This window comes from Nomascus leucogenys, chromosome 10 (assembly GCF_006542625.1).
Source record: "Nomascus leucogenys isolate Asia chromosome 10, Asia_NLE_v1, whole genome shotgun sequence".
Classification (NCBI taxonomy): domain Eukaryota; kingdom Metazoa; phylum Chordata; class Mammalia; order Primates; family Hylobatidae; genus Nomascus; species Nomascus leucogenys.
Window position 1 is genome coordinate 78,979,006 of NC_044390.1, and position 21,749 is coordinate 79,000,754.

General features: G+C 45.4%; 2 protein-coding genes across 6 annotated transcripts in view; one reads left to right on the forward strand and one right to left on the reverse strand.

Annotated features, from left to right (window-relative positions):
* Positions 1-1,216: 1,216 nt before the first annotated feature.
* On the reverse strand, positions 1,217-4,792 carry LOC101176310 (putative uncharacterized protein encoded by MAPKAPK5-AS1). Of its 2 annotated transcripts, none has more exons than XM_030821416.1 (2): positions 2,768-4,792; positions 1,217-1,920 (listed from the first exon to the last, which is right to left on the reverse strand). In XM_030821416.1, exon 1 carries the CDS (start codon positions 4,193-4,195, stop codon positions 3,776-3,778), a length of 420 nt encoding a protein of 139 aa, XP_030677276.1. In that variant the 5' UTR covers positions 4,196-4,792; the 3' UTR covers positions 1,217-1,920; positions 2,768-3,775. The 2 variants fall into 2 exon arrangements, with proteins under 2 accessions (XP_030677276.1, XP_030677277.1); XM_030821417.1 differs by having other exon boundaries at positions 1,217-1,450; positions 2,768-4,197.
* Positions 3,416-21,749, forward strand: part of MAPKAPK5 (MAPK activated protein kinase 5) — a 54,670-nt gene continuing 36,336 nt past the window's right edge. The window contains exon 1 of one of the 4 annotated variants that reach the window (XM_003274406.4): positions 3,416-4,199. In XM_003274406.4, the coding sequence (XP_003274454.1) occupies positions 4,164-4,199 (36 nt within the window). In that variant the 5' untranslated portion in view covers positions 3,416-4,163. The remainder of the gene's footprint in view (positions 4,200-21,749) is intronic. The other 3 variants (XM_030821413.1, XM_030821415.1, XM_030821414.1) reach the window with 3 other exon arrangements.

Sequence of the window (21,749 nt, forward strand, 5' to 3'; positions counted from 1 at the left end):
TGAGAAAAAGAGTCAGAGGGCCCCAGTGGAAGCCAGAGTGTTTCTGTTACCTAATCTTGAACATGACATCCGTTCACTGAAAGCAAACCACTTGATCCAGCCCACATGCAGGGCAAGAGGACTACATAAGATCATAAATACCAAGAGGTGAGCATCACTGGAGGCTGTGAACCAGGGCTGCCTCACCAGCAAAAAATGGAGGAATTTCATTGCAAGAAACCGCTTTCTTCAGGGTTCTGCCTTCTCCATTCATTGATTCCTTCAACAAATAAATTTATTAAGTACCTACAATGGACTGGGTATTAGGGACATATGACCAACAAGACAAGTAAGATTCTTTCCCTTGTTGAGATTATTTAGTTACAGGATAATAGGAACATCTGATTTAGATTAGGAAAGGAGGGTATGAGCAAGGCATGTCTTTCTGAAAAAACATTATCAAGAATTGGCCAGGTGTGGTGGCTCATGCCTGTAATCCCAGCACTTTGGGAGGCTGAGGTGGGCAGATCACCTAAGGTCAGGAGTTCGAGACCAGCCTGGCCAACACGGTGAAACCCTGTCTCTACTAAAAATACAAAAATTAGCTGGGCGTGGTGGCAGGTGCCTGTAATCCCAGCTACTCGGGAGGCTGAGGCAGAAGAATCACTTGAACTCAGGAGGCGGAGGTTGCAGTGAGCCGAGATCACACCACTGCACTCCAGCCTGGGGGACACAGTGAGCCTCCGCCTCAAAGAAGAATAAAGTTGAAGAATGAGTAGAAACTAGGCTGTGTGTGTGTATGTGTGTGTGTTAGGAGAGAAGTGTGAGTTTCTAGGTAGTGGGAAAGCATGTGCAAATAAGTCAGTAAGATGAGCAGCTAGACTAAAAGCTGCTTGAGGGCAGGGACCTTGTCTCTTCATCGCTGCGTCTCTATTATACGACATCATCTCTGCATCTCTATTACAAGACACAGAGCCTGGCAGAGAGAAATTCTTACTGGATGAAATGAATGAATAAATCCAAGGCATCTTCTATAGGTTAGTGCAAAAATGATTGCAGTTTTTGCCATTACTTTTAAATGGCAAAAATCACAATTACTTTTGCACGAATATTTCCTGTTACAGATGTCAATTCAAGTCATTTAAAAATTTTCTCCCAAAGCTCACTACCGGATCATTGCTCTTATTCATATTAGGTAGCATAGGCAAAACTGCTAGAACAAAAGACTCAAAGTAAGTAAAAGGTCAACACAAGTTTATTTATTCTCACATAACAATATTAAGTGGATATTTAGGTCAGTAAGGCAGTTCTCCTCCACTCAGGAATCTCCCATCTTCAGGCCTTGCCTTCTCCAGAGCCTGGTCACCATCTGCTTCCAGTTGGCAGAAGGAGTAAGAGCACGGGGGAGCACCTGTTGGAGGTCTGTATGGGCCAGGGCTGGAAACTGCACACCTCTTCTGCTTACTTTCCGCTGGGGAGAGCATAGGCACAGAGCCACACTTATTTTACTTTGAGGAATGCAGTGTAGGTGTATGTCCAACAAAGAAAACAATAATTCGGTAGACAACTAAGTCTCCACTCCAATATTCAATTACTTACTTGACTTATGCTCTGGTATGTCTTAAATTAACCTATATAGAAACGAACTGGATCTTCCACTTCCATCAAGTTTTTCACTCACTCAGTGGCATCATTATCCATCCAGTTGCTTAGGCATACATTTGAAAGTTATCCTTGGTCTGTTTCTTATCCTTCCCTTCCACATCTAATCCTTCAGGAAGTCCTGACAATGTGACCTCCAAAACATGTCTTAAATCCATCTTCTCAGCCAGGCACGGTGGCTCACGCCTGTAATCCCAGTACTTTGGGAGGCCAAGGGAGGTCGATCACTTGAGCTCAGGAGTTGGAGAGCAGCCTGGGCAATGTGGAGAAACCCAATCTCTACAAAAAAATATGAAAAGTTAGCCAGGCGTGGTGGCATGCGCCTATAGTCCCAGCTACTCAGGATGCTGAGATGGGAGGATCGCCTGAGCCCAGGAGGTCTAGGTTGCAGTGAGCTGTGATCACGCCACTGCACTCTAGCCAGTGGGACCCTGTTTAAAAAAAAAAATCCATCTTCTCTACACCTTTACTGACACCTCCTTAGTTCAGACAGTGTAATAATCTCTCATCTGCATTATTCTCCAATAGCCTCCTAATAGCTGTTTCCATTCTTGCTTTCCTATATTCTATTCTCTAGAAAGCAGAATGATCTTTTAAAACAAATTTGATCACATCACTCTTTAGTTTAAAACCTTACAATAGCTTAGAATAAAATCCAAAGTCCTGGTTATGAACCCCAAAGGCCACATATGATGCAGCCCCTGCCCACATCTCCAACCTCATCCTTTTTATACTTTTTTTTTCTTTATTTGAAATAGAGACGGGGTTTCGTCATGTTGGCCAGGCCGGTCTCGAACCCCTGACTTCAAGTGATCCACCCGCCTTGGCTTCCCGAAGTGCTGGGATTACAGGCATGACCCACCGCGCCCAGCCTCCAACCTCATGCTTTATCAGTGTCCTCCTACTCGATCTACTCCAGCTACAATGATCTTCTAACTGATCCTTGAACATATTCAGCTTATTTCCACCTTAAAATTTTTACCCATCTGCCCAGAAATCTTTCCTTGGATTTCCAATAGGCAGCCCTTTCTCATTCCTCAGGGGTCTCAGCTTAAATGTTACCTCCTGAGATTCCTTCCTTAATCATCTAACACGAAGCAGTCCCCACATCCAGTTATTCTCTTACCTCAGCATCCTGTTTATGTTCTTAGCATCAGACTCGGGCTTTTTCCTGTTTATTACCTACTTCCTTTTCCTGAAAGATCCATGTGCAGGTACCATGTGTTGTTCCTACTGTTTCTCCAATGTCTAGTAGATTTGGCACATACTGATGTGCAATTAATAAATGAATAACAACCATTGAGAGGCGATTAGTCAAAAGCTCTTGCAAAGCCCTTTGATAGGTTATCGGTGGAGAGTAGGGAGCACAAACCTGGGGTCCCATTTTAGCTTGACCACTTCTTGGCTGTGCACAAACTAGTCTAGCTCTCTTGAGCCTCAGTTACCTATTTTGCAAATTAGGGATGGGAACATCCATACCTCACAACGCCAAATGGCTACCTTGTAAAGATGAAAGGAGGAAATGCAGGAAATAACTCCACGTAAGGTTAATGCTCCGTAAACAGATCTGCTACTGCTATTATATATTCTACACAATCCTGCTCCCTTACGGCAGGACCCTTTCGGTGCTTCAGTCCTCTCTTCTCTCTCCTGGGTTGACTTCCACCGGTCCTCTCAGAAGAGCATTTCCCAGGTGTGAATCTCCGCAGAGTGGAGATAAACGCTGAGGCCCCAACGCACGCGCACTCACGCGAGTCCGGCCCTATGACGTCACTAGAACAGCGCCATCGCCGCGGAAGGCCCAGTGGCCTGTCCTGTATGCGGCGCGTCTTAGGGAGGCCCAGGCGGGCGCCTGCAAGTCGGGTGCGCGGCTCGGGGGCAGCTCGGAAACCCCAGCGGAAGGCAGCAAGGGGCGCGTGGGGCCGTGGAGTGACGAAGCTGGGCGGCAGGAGGGGCGACTCGGAGCTCCCGCGGGGCACAGCGCGTGCGTGAGGGCGGCCGGCGGGGCTGCCCGGCGCGGGTGTCCTGGCGATGTGTGGCGCTGAGGCGGCGGCGGGAGCAGCGGCGCCGAGCTCTGCTTCGGCTTCGGCTTCGCGGCGGTGCAGGCGGCGGAGGCGGAGGCGCAGGCTCCTCTTTAGGACCTGGCGAGCCCAGGTCTAAGCGGCGGCCCCGCGAGGCCCCTGCACAGCGCCCCGGGTCGAGGCCCTCCCCGCCTCGCCCTACCCCGGGAGCCTGCCTCCCCAGCTGGGGATGAGGCTAGGAGGCGGCCGCGCGGGGCCCAGCACAAAGACTTGTCCCCAGGGGCCGCCGCCTCCGCCGCTGCTGCTGCCGCCAGCCTAGAGCCGCCCGCCGAAGCAGAGCCGGCGCCGGGGTCCTCATCCCCACCGGTCCCGAGGGGCGGCTGCTGCCCGTCGCCACGAGGCCCAGGGGCCCGAGTGCCGAGCCCTTTGCTCCCTCGGCCGCGCGGGGACAGGGCGGCTGAGCAGCCTCCGCCTCTCCCGGCTGTGGGGGCCCCACTGAGTATGTCGGAGGAGAGCGACATGGAGAAAGCCATCAAGGTAAGAGGGAGGTGCCCCCTCTTCCCCCGCGTTGTCCTGTGGCGTTCTTCTCGGCTCCAGCCTCAAAAAGCGGGGAGATTTTGCAGTGAGAGGTTCCATCGACTACCGGGTTTCGGCCTCCCCCGGATTCCGTGGATCGCGCTTTACAGCCCTGGGGCCAAGGGTATGGGTGTGGGTGTGGGTGTGTGTCCGCCTCCCTCCAGCTTCACTGGTGAGTGTGATTTGTGCTCAGCTAGAACGGAGATGAGTGGCCTGGAGACACTATCAAGTGTCAATGAATGGGACGAAGAGAGCCCTACTACTACTACACTTTTCAGTCACTCCCCAAGGGCCGCCAGCATTTGCTTCCGGATGTTCTACAGCACTTGGAGAGTTGGAATTTATCCATCCCTCCCGATTTGTTTGAAATCAGCCTTCTGGAAATCTGCAGTTGGAAGAAGGTGGTTCGCCGTACAAAACCTGTCCTTTGGGGAATAGGTTGTCCTCACTTTTCTGTGTGTTCTCCCCTTATTTTTCCTCTTCTCTCTCCTAGGAAGCATTGAGTTTACTTAGGAAAAGTTAACAGTTCCTGTGACTTAACTGCACTTAAACCAAAAGAAAAGCAGATGTGTGTTCGAAAATTACACAAATAAAATAAGTTTTCTAAAACCTGTTTTTAACTTTTTTTTTTTTTTTTTTTTTTGAGACGGAGTCTCGCTCTGTCGCCCAGGCTGGAGTGCAATGGCGCTATCTCGGCTCACTGCAAGCTCCGCCTCCCGGGTTCACGCCATTCTCCTGCCTCAGCCTCTCCGAGTAGCTGGGACTACAGGCGCCCGCCACCACGCCCGGCTAATTTTTTTGTATTTTTAGTAGAGACGGGGTTTCACCGTGGTCTCGATCTCCTGACCTCGTGATCCGCCCGCCTTGGCCTCCCAAAGTGGTGGGATTACAGGTGTGAGCCACCGTGCCTGGCCCAAGGAAGACTGGGTTTTAAATCATAAAAATAAAGATTCTAAAAGACTGCTTTTATATATCCTTCTTTTGTTTTGGGTGTTTTTTTTTTTTTTTTTTTGAGTTGGAGTCTAGCTTTGTCGTCCAGGCTGGAGTGCAGTGGCACGCTGTTGGCTCACTGCAACCTCCACCTCCCAGGTTCAAGCGATTCTCCTGCTTCAGCCTCTCGAGTAGCTGGGACTACAGGCGCGTGCCACCACACCCAGCTAATTTTTTTGTATTTTTAGTAGAGATGGGGTTTCACTGTGTTAGCCAGGATGGTCTCCATCTCCTGACGTCGTGATTCGCCCGCCTCAGCCTCCCAAAGTGCTGAGATTACAGGCGTGAGCCACCGCGCCCAGCCTTGATTTGGGTTTTATTGGCACAGAGGCATGATATGCCACCTGAAGTTATTTAATTGGGTTGTGAATCAGAGCATATGTGGCCAGATTTTAAACATTGTCTCCTGTGTGCCAGATGGTGTCCTAGACACAAATGGTACAAGCCAGACTCCTAGATGTCCCTATTGTCATGTAGCTTATATTCTAGAGGGTGGGGTTACTGCTAGGTGGTTTAAATTACGTGTGGAAAGGGTGAGGAGTACTGTGTTAAATAGGGTAGTCTGAGGAGGTGACACTGTACAGTTCTGATGGAAATGCGAAAGCAAGCCACCACTGTTTCAGGGAAGAGTATAACAGGCAGTGGGAACAGCAAGGACAGACCTTGAGGCAGAAGCAGGTGTAGTGTGATGTAGGAAGAGCAAGGTGGCTAGAATGCAGTGGGTCAGTGGAGATGATGTAGAGCAGCAACGGGAAGCAAGGCACTTAGGGCCTTGTAGGCCATCGTAAGAACTTTGGCTTTGACCCTGATTAAAAGGGGAACTATAGGAGAGTTTTGAGCAGGAGACATAGTTCCAGGGGACAAGTATACAAATAGGGCAGCAACGTCACTTAGTGGTTGTTATAGTTTCTCTAGGTAGACCCAGTTGAAATCTCAGCCTGTGTTTTTTTTTTTGAGACATAGTCTCACTCTGTCACCCAGGCTGGAGTGCAGTGGCGTGATCTCGGCTCACTGCAGCCTCCTCCTCCCGGGTTCAAGCAATTCTTGTGCCTTGACCCTCTGAGTAGCTGGGACTACAGGCGCACACCACCATGCCTGGCTATTTTTGTATTGCTAGAAAAGACGGGGTTTCACCATGTTGGCCAGGCTGGTCTCGAACTTCTGACCTCTGGTGGTCTGTCTGCCTCGGCCTCTCAAAGTGTTGGGACTACAGGCATGAGCCACCATGCCCAGCCCAGCCTTTCTATTTTATTAGCCGTGTGTCTGAGTACGACATCACTTCACTTGTGTCTCGTTAGTTTCCTCATCTGTAGATGGGATAAAAGCACTCCCAGCTCATAGGGTTTTTTGTTTGTTAGTTTTTGAGGATTAAATGGGCAGATACACCCAAATGTGCTTATGATAATACCTAGGCCAGGCACGGTGGCTCACACCTGTAATCCCAGCACTTTGGGAGGCCGAGGCGGGCCGATCACCGGAGGTCAGGAGTTGGAGACCACTCTGGCCAACATGGCGAGAGCCCCGTCTCTACTAAAAATACAAAAATTAGCCAAGTGTGGTGGCACATGTCTGTAATCCCAGCTACTCAGAAGGCTGAGGCAGAAGAATCACTTGCACCTGGGGGGCAGAGGTTGCAGTGAGCTGAGATCATGCCACTGCACTCCAGCCTGGGCGACAGAGTGAGACTCCTTCTCAAAAAAATAATAATACCTAACAGCAAGAGCTCAATGAATATTAGCTCATAGCAACTTAAAGGTGCTTTAGAAAGAGTTGTTTTTTTCACTTGACTCTTGCCCAGCCCAATTTTCTTAAAATTTTTTTGGCTTTTCTTCACTGAAAAGTACTTAATAGGTCATGGTGAATCTACACTAATTTGGGCATGTCCAACCAATACCTATTGGAGTTGAAAATCAGTACTGATGAGGATGTACTGCTTTGGAAGCAAGCCAGCATTACACTAAATAAAAAACATTTGGTCTGTGGCATTGTGTTGTATTCATTGTTTTGCTTTTTTTAGGGTGTTCAGCAGATGGTGAGCACTGAGACAAACCTGTAGTGTTCAGCTGGAAAAGCTGTTTTCCTGGCCTCCAGCCACAGCACTTGAACTCTTGCTGCCAGACTACCTGAGAGTGGACTGACTGGACTTTAAGATCTCATCCTCCCTTATCCACAGTTTTGCTTTCCACAATTTCAGTTACATATGGTCAACTGCAGTCTGAAAATATTAAGTGGAAAATTCCAGAAATCAGTAATTCATAAGTTTCTTTTTTTTTTTTGAGACAGAGTCTTGCTCTGATGCCCAGGCTGGAGTGCAGTGGCGCGATCTTGGCTCACTGCAAGCTCTGCCTCCTGGGTTCAAGCAATTCTGCCTCAGCCTCACGAGTAGCTGGGATTACAGGTGTGTGCCACCATGCCTGGCTAATTTTTGTATTTTTAGTAGAGACAGGGTTTCACCATGTTGGCCAGGCTGATCTCGAACTCCTGACATCATGATCCGCCCTCTTCAGCCTCCCAAAGTGCTAGAGTTATAGGTGTGAGTCACCGCGCCTGGCTCTCATAAGTTTCAAATTAAGCACTATTCTTTGTAGTGTAATGAAATCTCTTGCCATATTGCCTGGGACATGAATCATCCCTTTGTCCAGCATGTTCACACTATATATGCTTCCTGTCCTGTAGTTACTTAGTAGTCATCTTGGTTATCAGAACAAACAGTATGTATAGGGCTTACTACTATACAAGGTTTCAGGCATCCACTGGAGGTCTTGGAACATATCCTCCCTTATCTGTGGGGACTACTGTACTCTTAAAAACTTTAGGATAAGGGGCTGGGCGTGGTGGCTTACGCTTGTAATCCCAACACTTTGGGAGGCTGAGGTGGGTGGATCATTTGAGGTCAGGAGTTCAAGACTAGCCTGGCCAACATTGTGAAACCCCATCTCTACTAAAAAATACAAAAAAAATTAGCTGGGTGTGGTGGCGGGCATCTGTAGTCCCAGCTACTCGGGAGGTTGAGGCAGGAGAATCACTTGAACACGGGAGGCGGAGGTTGTAGTGAGCTGAGATTGCTCCACTGCACTCCAGCCTGGGCGACAGGGTGAAACTGTCCAAAAAAAAAAAATTAGGATAAGATCAAATGGCTGTAGTGGAGGCTCTATCTTCTATTCCCTGTATCTTTTATTACATGTATCTCTAGTCCCATAGCCCCATGACTTTGCTACGCCCCGGGCACTTAGCTAAACCTGGAGAGTGGGCATTTTGGGATTAGGGATTCTTACATATTGTCTTCTATTACATATGGCGAGTCGTTAATATTTGATGGAGTTTGTGAAAATCCATTTCCTTCGTTTTTAAAATTTAAAAAATTGTATAGTTTACACATCATAAAAATACCCCCAATATAAATGTACAGTTCAGTACATTCAGTGTGAATGTTCAGTAATTTTTAGTAAATTTATAGAGGTGTGCAGCCATCATCACAGTCTGGTGCAGAACATTTCCATCCCCACTAGAAAGTTCCGTCCGCCTGGTTGCGGTCAGCCCCGTTCCCATTCCTCGCCCCTTACAGCCACTAATTTGCTTTGTCACTATAGTTTTTGCCTTCTCTAGAAAGTATTTCCTTAGTAGCTTACCAATTTTATATGTTTGATTTCTTAGCAAATTTCTCAGGTTCATCCATGTTAGTGTGTGCTTTAGCAGTTCATTCTTTTTATTGAGCAGTAGTCTTTATTGCTTATCCATTCTCAGTTATGGGACATTTAGATTATTTCTAGTTTTTAGCTGTTGTGAATAAAGTGATAAAACTGTGCAAGTTTTGTGTAAATATATGTATTCATTTCTGTATAGATAGCTAGATGTGGAATAACTGGGCAGTACAGTAAATTTATGTTTAACTTTTTAAGAAACCACCAAACTGTTTTCCAAAGTGGTTGTACCATTATACATTCACACTGGCAGTGTTTGAAAGTCCTAGTTTTTTCTACCATCTTCACAAATATTTGGTATTTTCAGTCATGCTGTTTTAGTCCTTCCGGTGGGTGTGTAGTGGTATTATGCTTTTAATTTGCATTTCCCTAATGACTAATGCTGTTGGACATCTTTTCGTGTGCAGATTTGACATTTGTGTTTCTTTTCTGGCAAAGGGTCTGTTCCAATCTTTTGCCCCTTTTTTTTTTTTTTTTTTTTTTTTTGAGATGGAGTCTTGCTCAGCCACGCAGGCTGGAGCGCAGTGGCACAATCTCGGCTCACTGCAACCACCGTCTCCTGGGTTCAAGTGATTCTCCCATCTCAGCCTCCCGAGTAGCTGGGATTACAGGCACCTGCCATCATGCCCAGCTAATTTTTGTATTTTAGTAGAGATGGGGTTTCACCATGTTGGCCAGGCTGGTCTTGAACTCCTGACCTCAGGTGATTGCCCGCCTTGGCCTCCCAAAATGCTAGGATTATAGGCATGAGCCAGTGTGCCCGGCCTGTTTTTGCCCATTTAAAAATTTTTTTTTTTTTTTTTTTTTTTTGAGATAGAGTCTCGCTTTGTCACTCAGGCTGGAATGCAGTGACAAAGCGAGACTTGGCTCACTGCAGCCTCTGCCTCCGGGGTTCAAGCGATTCTCCTGCCTCAGCCTCCTAAGTAGCTGGGATTACAGGCGTGTGCCACCATGCCCAGCTAATTTTTTGTATTTTTATTTTTGTTTATTTAATTTTTTTTGTATTTTTAGTAGAGATGAGGTTTTCACCATGTTGGCCAGGCTGGTCTCGTACTTCTGACCTCAAGTGATCTGCCTGCCTTGGCCTCCCAAAGTGCTGGGATTACAGATGTGAACAACCATGCCCGGCCTGAAATTGATTTCTTTGCCTTATTGAGTTATAGAATTATTTATTTATTTACTTTTTTTTTTTTTTTTTGAGACGGAGTCTTGCTCTGTCTCCCAGGCTGGAGTGCAGTGGCGCGATCTCGGCTCACTGCAAGCTCCGCCTCCCGGGTTCCCGCCATTCTCCTGCCTCAGCCTCTCCGAGTAGCTGGGACTACAGGCGCCCGCCACCATGCCCGGCTAATTTTTGTTTGTATTTTTAGTAGAGACGGGGTTTCACTGTGGTCTCGATCTGCTGACCTCGTGATCCGCCCGCCTCGGCCTCCCAAAGTGCTAGGATTACAAGCGTGAGCCACCGCGCCTGGCCTGTCTTTTTTTTTTTTTTTTTTTTTCTTTTTCGGGAGAACGGGGTCTCGCTATATTGCCCAGGCAGGTCTCGAACTCCTGGGCTCAAGCTATCCTCCCGCCTCTTGCCTCCCTGAGAGCTGGGATTACAGGCGTGAGCCACCGTGCCCGGCTACTTTTTTATTAATTTTTTTAGAGACGGGGTCTCACAATGTTGCCCAGGCTGGTCTTGAACTCCTGGGCTCAAGCGATCTACCTGCCGCAGCCTCGTGAAGTGCTAGGATTACTGCACCTGGCCAAGAGTTCTTTTTTTTCTTTCTTTCTTTCTTTTTTTTCTGAGACAAAGCCTTGCTCTTGTCGCCCAGGCTGGAGTGCAATGGCATGTTCTCAGCTCACTACAACCTCCACCTCCCAGGTTCAAGTGATTCTCCTGCCTCAGCCTCCCAAGTAGTTGGGATTATGGGCATCCACCACCATGCCTGGCTGATTTTTGTATTTTTGGTAGAGACTAAAAATTTTAGTTTTGCCATGTTGGCCAGGCCTGTCTTAAACTCCTGACCTTGTGATCTGCCTGCCTTGGCCTCCCAAAGTGCTGGGATTACAGGCGTCAGCCACCGCACCTGGCCTAGAGTTCTTTATAAACTGAATAAAAGTCATTTATCAGCTATGTGATTGGCAAATATTTTCTCCCAGTCTGTGGCATATCTTTTCATTTTATAATGGTGTCTTTTGAAGAGCAAAAGGTTTTAAATTTTATGAAGTCCAGTTTAGCACATTTTTTTCTTTTTCTTTTATTTTGTTAGGACAGTCTCATTCCGTCACCCAGGCTGGAGTGTAGTGGTGTGATCACAGTTCACTGCAGCCATGTCCTTCTAGGCTTAAGTGATTCTCCCTCCTCAGCCTCCTGAGTAGCTGGGACCACAGGTGTCTACCACCATGTTTGGCTAATTAAAATAACTTTTTTTTTTGTAGAGACATGGGTCCCACTATATAGCCCAGGCTGGTCTCCAGCTCTTGAGCTCAAGCAGTCGTCCCACTTTGGCCTTCCAAAGTGCTGGGATTATAGGCATGAGCCACCACGACTGGTTGTGAAATACCCTTTTTTTTTTTTTTTTCTGAGATGGAGTCTTGCTCTGTTGACCAGCCTGGAGTGTAGTGGCGTGATCTCGGCTCACTGCAACCTCCACCTCCCAGGTTTAAGCAATTCTCCTGCCTTAGCCTCCCAAGTAGCTGAGATTACAGGTGTGTGCCACCATGCCCGCCTAATTTTTGTATTTTTAATAGAGACGGGGTTTCACCATGGTGGCCAGGCTGGTCTCGAACTCCTGACCTTGTGATCTGCCTGCATCGGCCTCCCAAAGTGCTGGGATTACAGGCATGAGCAACTGTGCCTGGCCAAAATACCCTTTTATTTCATATTGAAGATGCAGCTTTTACGTGGGTGCAAGAGTGCTATAAGAAAGGCATACCTATAGACTCTAATATTTTTTGAGAAAAATCAAAGTCATTGTGTCTTAAAGCAAAAGGAAGGTAAAGGATCTAAAGTTGGAGAATTTAATGCCAGCAAAGGATGGTTTGGTAATTGTAGAGAGGTTTGGCTTTAAAAAATGTCAGGGTAACAGGAGAAGCAGCTTTTGCTGACCAAGAGGTGGCAAACAAGTTCCCAGATGCCATTAAGAAAATCATTGAGGAGAAAAGATATCTGCTTGAATGGGTTTTTAATGCAGACAAAAATGCCCTATTCTGGGGAAAACAATGCCACAAAGGACATTTATTAGTAAGGAAGAGCAGTGAGTGCCAGGACTTAAGGCAGGAAGAGCTAGGTTAACTGCCGTTTTGTGTAAACGCAGTCAAGTTTATGATCAGGACTACCCTTGTCTATAAAGCTGCTAACCTCTGAGCCTTGAAGGGAGAAGAGAAAACACCAGCTACCAGTCTGTTTTTACCAAAAGAAAGCCTGGATAATGAAAACCCATTTTCTTTTTTTCTTTTCTTTTTTTTTGAGAGGAGTCTTGCTCTGTGGCCCAGGCTGGAGTGCAGTGGCACGATCTCGGCTCACTGCAAGCTCTGCCTCCCAGGTTCACGCCATTCTCCTGCCTCAGCCTCCCAAGTAGCTGGGATTATAGTTGCCTGCCACCACGCCCAGCTAATTTTTGTATTTTAGTAGAGACGGTTTCGGCATGTTGGCCAGACTGGTCTTGAACTCCTAACCTCAAGTGATCCTCCTGCCTTGGCCTCCCAAAGTGCTGGGATTACAGGCGTGAGCCACCGTGCCCGGCCAGGACTGCCTTTTAAAGTTTTTTTGATACAATGCCCCTGGCCACTGAGAATCCCATGAGTTCAACACTAGGCTTTGAAGTGGTCTACTTGTCCACAGTGTCTCTAATTCAGCCTGTAGATCAGGAGGTCTCAAGGACTTTTTGAGAAAGAGTCTGGCTCTGTCGCCCAGGTTGGAGTGCAGTGGGGTGATCTCAGCTCACTTCAACCTCTGCCTCCCAGGTTCAAGCAATTCTTATGCCTTAGCCTGTCGAGCAGCTGGAATTACAGGCACGCTCCACAATGCCTGGCTAACTTTTGTATTTTTAGGAGAGATGGGGTTTCACCATTTTGCCCAGGTTGGTCTCGAACTCCTGCCTCAAGTGATCTGCCCGCCTCAGCCTCCCAAAGTGCTGGGATTACAGGCTTCAGCCACTGCACCTGGTCCAGGACTTTCAAGACTCATTACATAGGATACTCTGGAAAAGATTGTTAACACCAAGGAAGAGAATCCTGATAGAACGTAATGAAAGTCTAGAGGGATTATACCACTGAAGATGCCATTGTTATAGAAAAAGCTGTGGAAGCCATCAAGCCTGAAACAATAAATTCCTGGTTGAGAAAACTCTGTCCAGATGTGCATGACTTCATAGGATTTATGACAGAGCTGGTTAAGGAAATCATGAAGGAGATTGTGGATATGGCACAAAAGGTGAAGGGTAAAGAGTTTTAAGGTACAGATCTTGGAGAAATTCAAGAGCTAATAGACACCACACCTGAGGAATTTAATAGAAGATGACTTGATGGAGATGAGTGCTTCCGTGCCAGACAGTAAGGAGTAAGATGTACAAGAAACGGGGGCAGGAAAAAATTGACATTAGACAATTTGCCAGAAGGGTTCCAATTATTCAAGACTTCCTTTGGCTTTGTTTATGGAATATGGAATGGAACCTTCTATGATACTGGCACTGAAGTGAAAGCAAATGGTGGAAGAAGGATTAGTATTGTATAGAAATGTTTTTAGAGAAATGGAAAAGCAAAAATGTCAGACAGAAATGAGGATGTATTTTTGTAATGTTACACCAGATTTGCCTGCCTCTCCTGCCTTCCTTTCCATGCCCTTCACCTCTTCTACCTCTGCTACCCGGAGACAGCAAGACCAACGAACTACTTTTCTTTCCCTCAGTCTACTCATCCTGAAGATGGGTGAAGACCTTTATGATGATGCCCTTCCACTTAATGAATAGCAAATATGTTTTCTCTTATGATTTTCTTAACATTTTTTCTCTATCTTACTCTATTGTAACAGTATAGTATGTAATACATAAAATATGTGTTAATTGACTTTCTGTTGTCAGTATGGTTAACAGGCTATTAGTAGTTAAATTTTGGGGGAGTCAGAAGTTATGTGCAGATTTTTGACTGCCCAGGGTGTCAGTGCCCTTAACCCTCACGTTGTTCAAGGGTCAAGTATATTATCTTATCTATTAACGTACTAGAGTTTTCCATTTCTTTAGGGCTTCTTCAGTTTCTCTAAGCAGTGTTTTCTAGTTTCCAGTGTATAAATCTATAAATCTTGCCTTTTGATAAATGTATTCCTTTTTTTTTTTTTTTTTTTTTTAGACAGAGTCTCACTCTGTCTCTCAGGCTTAAGTGCAGTGGTGCAATCTCGGCTCACGGCAACCTCTGCCTCCTGGGTTCAAGCGATTCTCCTGCCTCAGCCTCCTGAGTAGCTGGGATTACAGGCTCGCTCCACCATGCCAGGCTAACTTTTGTATTTTCAGTAGAGACAGGGTTTCACCATGTTGGCCAGGCTGATCTTGAACTCTTGGCCTCAGGCAATCCACCTGCCTCGGCCTCCCAAAGTGTTGGGATTACAGGCATGAGCCACCATGCCCAGCCTGATAAATGTATTCCTGTTTTCTTCTTCACGCCTGTAATCCCAGCACTTTGGGAGGCTGAGGTGGGTGGATCACGAGGTCAGGAGATTGCGTCCATCCTGGCTAACACGGTGAAACCCCCTCTCTACTAAAAGAAAATAGAAAAAATTAGCCAGGCGTGGTGGCGGGCGCCTGTGATCCCTGCTTCTTGGGAGGCTGAGGCAGGAGAATGGCGTGAACCTGGGAGGCGGAGCTTACAGTGAGCCAAGATGGCACCACTGCACTCCAGCCTGGGCGACAGAGCGAGACTCCATCTCAAAAAAAAAAAGAATGGAATTGTTTTCTTCATTTCATTTTTGGATTATTTGTTGCTAGTGTATGGAAATACAGTTGATTTCTGTATATTGATTTTGTATTTTATATCCTTAGTACATTTGCATACTAGTTCTTATAGATCCCTTAGGATTTTCTACATGTAAAACAAAATTTTTTTGTTTTGAGATGGAGTCTCTCTCTGTCGCCCAGGCTGGAGTGCAGTGGCGTGATCTTAGCTTACTGCAACCTCCGCCTCCTGAGTAGCTGGGACTACAGGTGCCTGCCATCACGCCTGGCTAATTTTTATCTGTTTAGTAGAGATGGGGTTTCACCTTGTTGGTCAGGCTGGTCTCGAACTCCTGACCTCAGGTGATCCACCTGCCTTGGCCTCCCAAATTGCTGGGATTACAGGCTTGAGCCACTACGCCCGGCCTGGCTGACAATTTTTATCAGGAATGGGTGTTGAGTTTTTGTTAAATATTTTTTCTTCATCTATTGAGTTAATTATGTGGTTTTTGTTCTTTATTCTTAATATAGCATATGGTAATATTACTTTATTTTCAGATATTAAGCCAATCTTGCATTCCTGGTATAAACCCCACTCAGACCCACTTAGTCTGGTGTAGAATCATTCTTACATGTTGCTAGTTTCAGTTTGTTAATATTTTGTTGAGGATTGTTTAATCTATATTCATGATAGATACTTTCTTGTGAATGCCTTTTTCTGGTTTTGGTATGAATGTAATGCTAGCTTTATAGAACAAGTTAGAAAGTATACCCTCCTCTATTGGATCATTACTATGAACATAGTAAAGATTTTTTTTTTTTTTTTTTTTTTTTTGAGATGGAGTCTCACTCTGTTGCCAGGCTGGAGTGGAGTGCAGTGGCACGATCCCGGCTCACTGCAACCTCCACCTCCCTGGTTCAAGCGATTCTTTTGTCTCAGCCTCCCAAGTAGCTGGGACTTCAGGCGCTTGCCACCACGCCCAGCTAATTTTTGTATTTTTAGTGGAGATGGGGTTTCACCATGTTGGGCAGATGGTCTTGATCTCCTGACTTCGTGATCCACCTGCCTCGGCCTCCCAAAGTGCTGGGATTACAGGCATGAGCCATCGCGCTCGGCCAGTAATGATTTTCAATATGAAATAAAAGGGTATTTTACAGCCAGGTGTGGTGGCTCATGTCTGTAATCCCAGTACTTTGGGAGGCCAAAGTTTGGAATACATTATTTTGTTAAATATGTGGTTCTCAATGGAAGGGGCAGGGATTTTACCTCTTGGGAGACATTTGGTAACATCTGGAGAAATTTTTGGTTATCACAGCTGGTAGCGGGTGCTTCTGGCACCTAGTGGGTAGAGGGCAGGAATGCTGTTGAACATCCTAAAAGGCCAAGGCAACTCCACAACAGAGAACTATCTGGCTCAAAATGTCAGTGGTGCTGAGGTTGAGAAACCCTACGAATGTGTAGTATTTACCACTGAAACCTATGGGCCTAGACTTTGTTTCATGGGAAGATACTCAGTTATTAACTCAGTTTTTTTTACTTGTTATAGGTCTATTCAGATTTTCTTTTTCTTCTTGAGTGAGTTTTGGTAATTTCTGTCTTTCTAGAAATTTGTCCATTTTATCTAGTGCTCTAATTTGTTGGCATAAAGTTGTTCATGGTTTTCCCTTTTAATACTTTGATTTCTATGAAGTCAATTGTGATGTTCCCTCTTTCCTTTCTAATATTAGTAATTTGTGTCCTCCCCTTTTTTTATTGGTCAGTTCAGCTAAAGGTTTGTTAACTTTGTTGATCTTTTCAAATAATCAACTTTTGGTTTTCATTGATTTTCTCTATTTTTCTGTATTCTGTTTTATAGCTCTCTGCTCAAATCTTTATTATTTTCTTCTTTCTGCTTGCTTTGAGTATAGTCCGCTCTTTTTCTACATTTTAAAGGTAGAAGGTTAGGTTAGTGATTGTGAGCTTTTCTAAGGTAGGCATTTACAGCTATAAATTTCTGTTTCAGCACCACTTCATCTCATTATTTTTGGCAAATTGTGTTTGCATTTTCATTGAGATAAAATATTTTCTAATATCTCATGTTAAATCTTCTTTGACCTCCTGGTTATTTATAAGTGTGTTGTTTAGGCCGGGTGCAGTGGCTCACGCCTGTAATCCTAGCACTTTGGGAGGCCGAGGCAGGCGGACCATGAGGTCAGGAGTTCGAGACCAGCCTGGCCAATATGGTGAAACCCCATCTCTACTAAAAATACAAAAATTAGCTGGGCATGGTGGTGTGCACCTGTAGTCCCAGCTACTTGGGAAGCTGAGGCAGAAGAATCGCTTGAACCTGGGAGGCAGAGATTGCAGTGAGCCGAGATTGCGCCACTGCACTCCAGCCTGGTGACAAAGTGAGACTCCATCTCAAGAAGAAAAAATGCATTGTTTAATTTCTTTTCTTTTTTTTTTTCTTGAGATGGAGTTTCACTCTTGTTGCCCAGGCTGGAGTGCAATGGCGTGATCTTGGTTCACCACAACCTCTGCCTCCTGGGTTCAAGTGATTCTCCTGCCTCAGCCTCCCGAGTAGCTGGGATTACAGGCGTACGCCACCATGCCTGGCTAATTTTGTACTTTTAGTAGAGACTGGGTTTCTCCATGTTGATCAGGCTGGTCTCAAACTTGTGACCTCAGGTGATCTGACCGCCTCGGCCTCCCAAAGTGCTGGGATTACAGGCGTGAGCCACTGTGTCCAGTCGTGTTGTTTAATTTCTAAATATGTATGGATTTCCCAAGTTTCCTTCTGTTCATTTCTAACTTAATTCCATGGTGGTTGGAGAACTTCATATAATTTATTTTCAATTTATTTAATTTTTTTTTTTTTTTTTTTTTTTTGAGACGCAGTCTCGCTCTGTCACCCAGGCTGAAGTGCAGTGGCGTGATCTCGGCTCACTGCAAGCTCCGCCTCCCGGGTTCACGCCATTCTCCTGCCTCAGCCTCTCTGAGTAGCTGGGACTATAGGTGCCCGTGACCACGCCCGGCTAATTTTTTGTATTTTTAGTGGAGACGGGGTTTCACCGTGGTCTCGATCTCCTGACCTCGTGATCTGCCCGCCTCGGCCTCCCAAAGTGCTGGGATTACAAGTGTGAGCCACCCCGCCTGGCCTAGATTTTTTTTATGGTCTAGAATATGGCCTATCATAAGCCATTTCAGATTAAGACTAACTTTAAATTAATACTAATAGTTTCAGTAAAATATAGAAAATGCTCCAGTTTAGCTCCATTGTCTCCGTCTTCTTTTTTTTTTTCTTTTTTTTTTTGAGATGGAGTCTCAGTCTGTCTACCCAGGCTGCTGTGCAGTAGCACGATCTCGGCTCACTGCAACCTCCGCCTCCAGGGTTCAAGTGATTCTCCCGTCTCAGCGTCCTGAGTAGCTGGAATTACAAGTGTGCACCACCATGCCCGGCTAATTTTTGTATTTTTAGTAGAGATGGGGTTTCACCATGTTGGCCAGGCTGGTCTCAAACTCTTGACCTCAGGTGATCCACCTGCCTTGGCCTCCCAAAGTGCTGGGGTTACAGGTGTGAGCCACTGCGCTCAGCCTTCTCCCTCTTCTTTTGTGTTACTGTTGTCTATGTATTATGTATGTAGATATTACAAACCAGAAAATACAGTGTTGTAGTTATTTGTTTATGCAGTCAAATCTTATGTGTTTTAAATAAGAGAGAAAGGAATAAAATATATTTACAGCCTTTTATGTTGACCTACAGTATATTTACCATTTTTCTTATTCTTCATTTTTTCCCTCTTGATCCAAGTTACTATCTGATGTAATTTCTCTGTTGATTTTCGGGATATATATTTTTGAAATGCTTTTATGAGGATTATAATATGCATCTTTAATTTATCACAGTCCACTTGGGGTTAAAATTGACTAAAGTCTGGTAATATATAGCACCTTTGCTCCAAGGTAGCTCTATTTCCTCCTTTCTCCCTTGTGTTCTTATTGTCATGTACATCTTTATATGTTATAACCTATCTTATGTATATTTATGAAATTAAGAGAAGAAAATAATTTTTTTCCATGTTTACCTGTTCTAGTACTTTCTGTTCCTTCTTGTGAATCCAAGTTTTCTTTTTTCTTTTTTTTTTTTTTTTTTTTGAGATGGAGCCTCGCTCTGGTTGCTTAGGCTAGAGTGCAGTGGTATGATCTCAGCTCACTACAACCTTCACCTCCTGGGCTCAAGCAATTCTCCTTCCTCACCCTCTGTAGTAGCTGGGAATACAGGCGTGTGCCACCATGCCTGGCTATTTTTTTTATTTTTATTTTTATTTTTAGTAGAGACGGGGTTTCGCCATGTTGGCCAGGCTAGTCTTGAACACCTGACCTCAGGTGATCCCCCCCATCTTGGCCTACCAAAGTGCTAGGATTACAGAGGTGAGCCACTGTGCCCAGCTTGATCCAAGTTCTCATACAGTAGCATTGCCATTCTCTCCGAAGGACTTGTTTTGGTAGTTCTTTTTTTTTTTTTTTTTTTTTTTTTTTTTTTGAGACGGAGTCTCGCTCTGTCGCCCAGGCTGGAGTGCAGTGGCGCAATCTCGGCTCACTGCAAGCTCCGCCTCCCGGGTTCACGCCATTCTCCTGCCTCAGCCTCTCCGAGTAGCTGGGACTACAGGCGCCCGCCACCATGCCCGACTAATTTTTTGTACTTTTAGTAGAGATGGGGTTTCACCGTGGTCTCGATCTCCTGACCTCATGATCCGCCTGCCTCAGCCTCCCAAAGTGCTGGGACTACAAGCGTGAGCCACCGTGCCCGGCCCCTTTGGTAGTTCTTGTAGGCCAAGTCTACTAGCAGCGAATTCTTTCAGTGTTTATTTATTTGATAATGCCTTTATTTCACTGTTAATTTTTGAGGGATAGTTTTGTTCAATATAGAATTTATGCTTGACAGTTTTTTTTTTTTCAGTACTTTCATTATGTGATTCTACTGTCTTCTGGCTTCCATTGTTTCTGATGAAAAGTCAGCCATTATTTATATTGCTGTCAATGATTTGTCATTTTTTCCTTCGTGCTTACGTTATTTTCTCTTTCTCTTTCGGTGTTTTTTGTGTATGTGTGTTTGTGTGTGTGTGTGTTTGTGTGCGTGTGTGTGAGACAGGGTCTCGCTCTGTTGCCTAGGCTGGAGTGCAGTGGCATGATCTCAGCTTATTGCAACCTCGATCTGCTGGGCTCAAGTAACCCTCCTACCTCAGCCTCCCCAGTAGCTGGGACCACAGGCACAGGCATGCACCACTACACCAGGCTAATTTTTGTATTTTTTGTAGAGATGGGGTTTTGCCATGTTGCCCAGGCTGGTCTCGAACTCCTGACTTCAAGTGATCCTCACCCCGCAGCCTCCCAAAGTGCTGGGATTACAGGTGTGAGCCACTGCACCTGGTCTTGTCTTTCAGTGTTTTGACTGTGATATGTCTAGGTGTGGTTCTTTTTGTGTTTATCTTATTTAGAGTTTGTTGAGCTTCTTGGAGGCCATAGGTTATTACTGTTCATCAAGTTGGGGAAGCTTTTGCCTATTATTTCTTCAAATATTCCCACCTCCCCCACTTCACCCCTCTTTGGCTCTTTCATTACACATATGTTGGAATGTTTGACATTCTACAGGCCTCATTTTTCTTTAATCTTTTTTCTGTCTATTCTTTGGATTTGATCATTTCTTTCTATGTGTTTTCATGTTCACTAATTATTCTGTCACCTGAAAATCTGTTGAGCACGTCTTTTTTTTTTTTTTTTTTTCCAGAACGGAGTCTTGCTCTGTCACCGAGGCTGGAGTGCAGTGGTGCGATCGCAGCTCACTGCAACCTCTACCTCCTGGGTTCAAGCAATTCTCCTGCCCCAGCCTCCTTAGTAGCTGGGATTACAGCACCTGCCACTGTGCCTGGCTAATTTTTGTATTTTTAGTAGAGAGGGGGTTTCACTGTGTTGGCCAGGCTGGTCTCGAACTCCTGACCTCATGATCCGCCCGCCTTGGCCTCCTAAAGTGCTGGAATTACAGGCGTGAGCCACTGCACTCGGCCTGTTGAGCACCTCTGATCAGTTTTTCATGCCACTAATTATAATTTTTAACTCTAGGATTTCCATGTTTTTTCTGTTTCTTGGCTGAAAATCTCCATTTATCATTATTTTTTACTTCATCATCAGTTTTCTTTAATTCTTTGGACATTTAAAATAGTTGCTTTTAAGTGCAACTACTTGCTCAATCTAGTATCTGCATCCAATCAGAGATGGATGCTATTGATTTCTCTTTTTCCTGAGCTTGGGTGACACTTTCCTGGTTTTTACAAGTCTAGAAAATTTTGGTTGAAAACTGGACGTTTAGATAATATAGCAACTCTGGATTCTGAGTTTTCCCCCCTGTGGCTTTTTATATTTATAGTTAATTGCTTAGAATTAAACCAGAATCTGTTTTTCCTTTGGTGTGCTAATGTCTCTGCTTAGTTTTAAATTATTACTATTTTTTTCGAGACGGAGTCTCACTCTGTCACCAGGCTGGAGTGCAGTGGCACGATCTCGGCTCACTGCAACCTCCGCTTCCCGGGTTCAAGTGATTCTCCTGCCTCAGCCTCCCGAGTAGCTGGGATTACAGGCGCCCGCCACCACGCCCAGCTAATTTTTGTATTCTCAGTAGAGATGGGGTTTCAAGCTGGTCTCAAACTCTTGACCTCGTGATCCTCCCGCCTTGGCCTCCCAAGTGCTGGGATTACAGGCATGAGCCACTGCGCCTGGTCAATTTTAAAATGTTTATTTTCAGCTGGGCTCAGTGTCCTACGCCTGTTATCTGAGACTTTTTTTTTCTTTTCTTTTCTTTTTTTTTTTTTGAGACTTGAGTTTCGCTCTTGTTGCCCAGGCTAGAGTACAGTGGCATGATCTCAGCTCACTGCAGCCT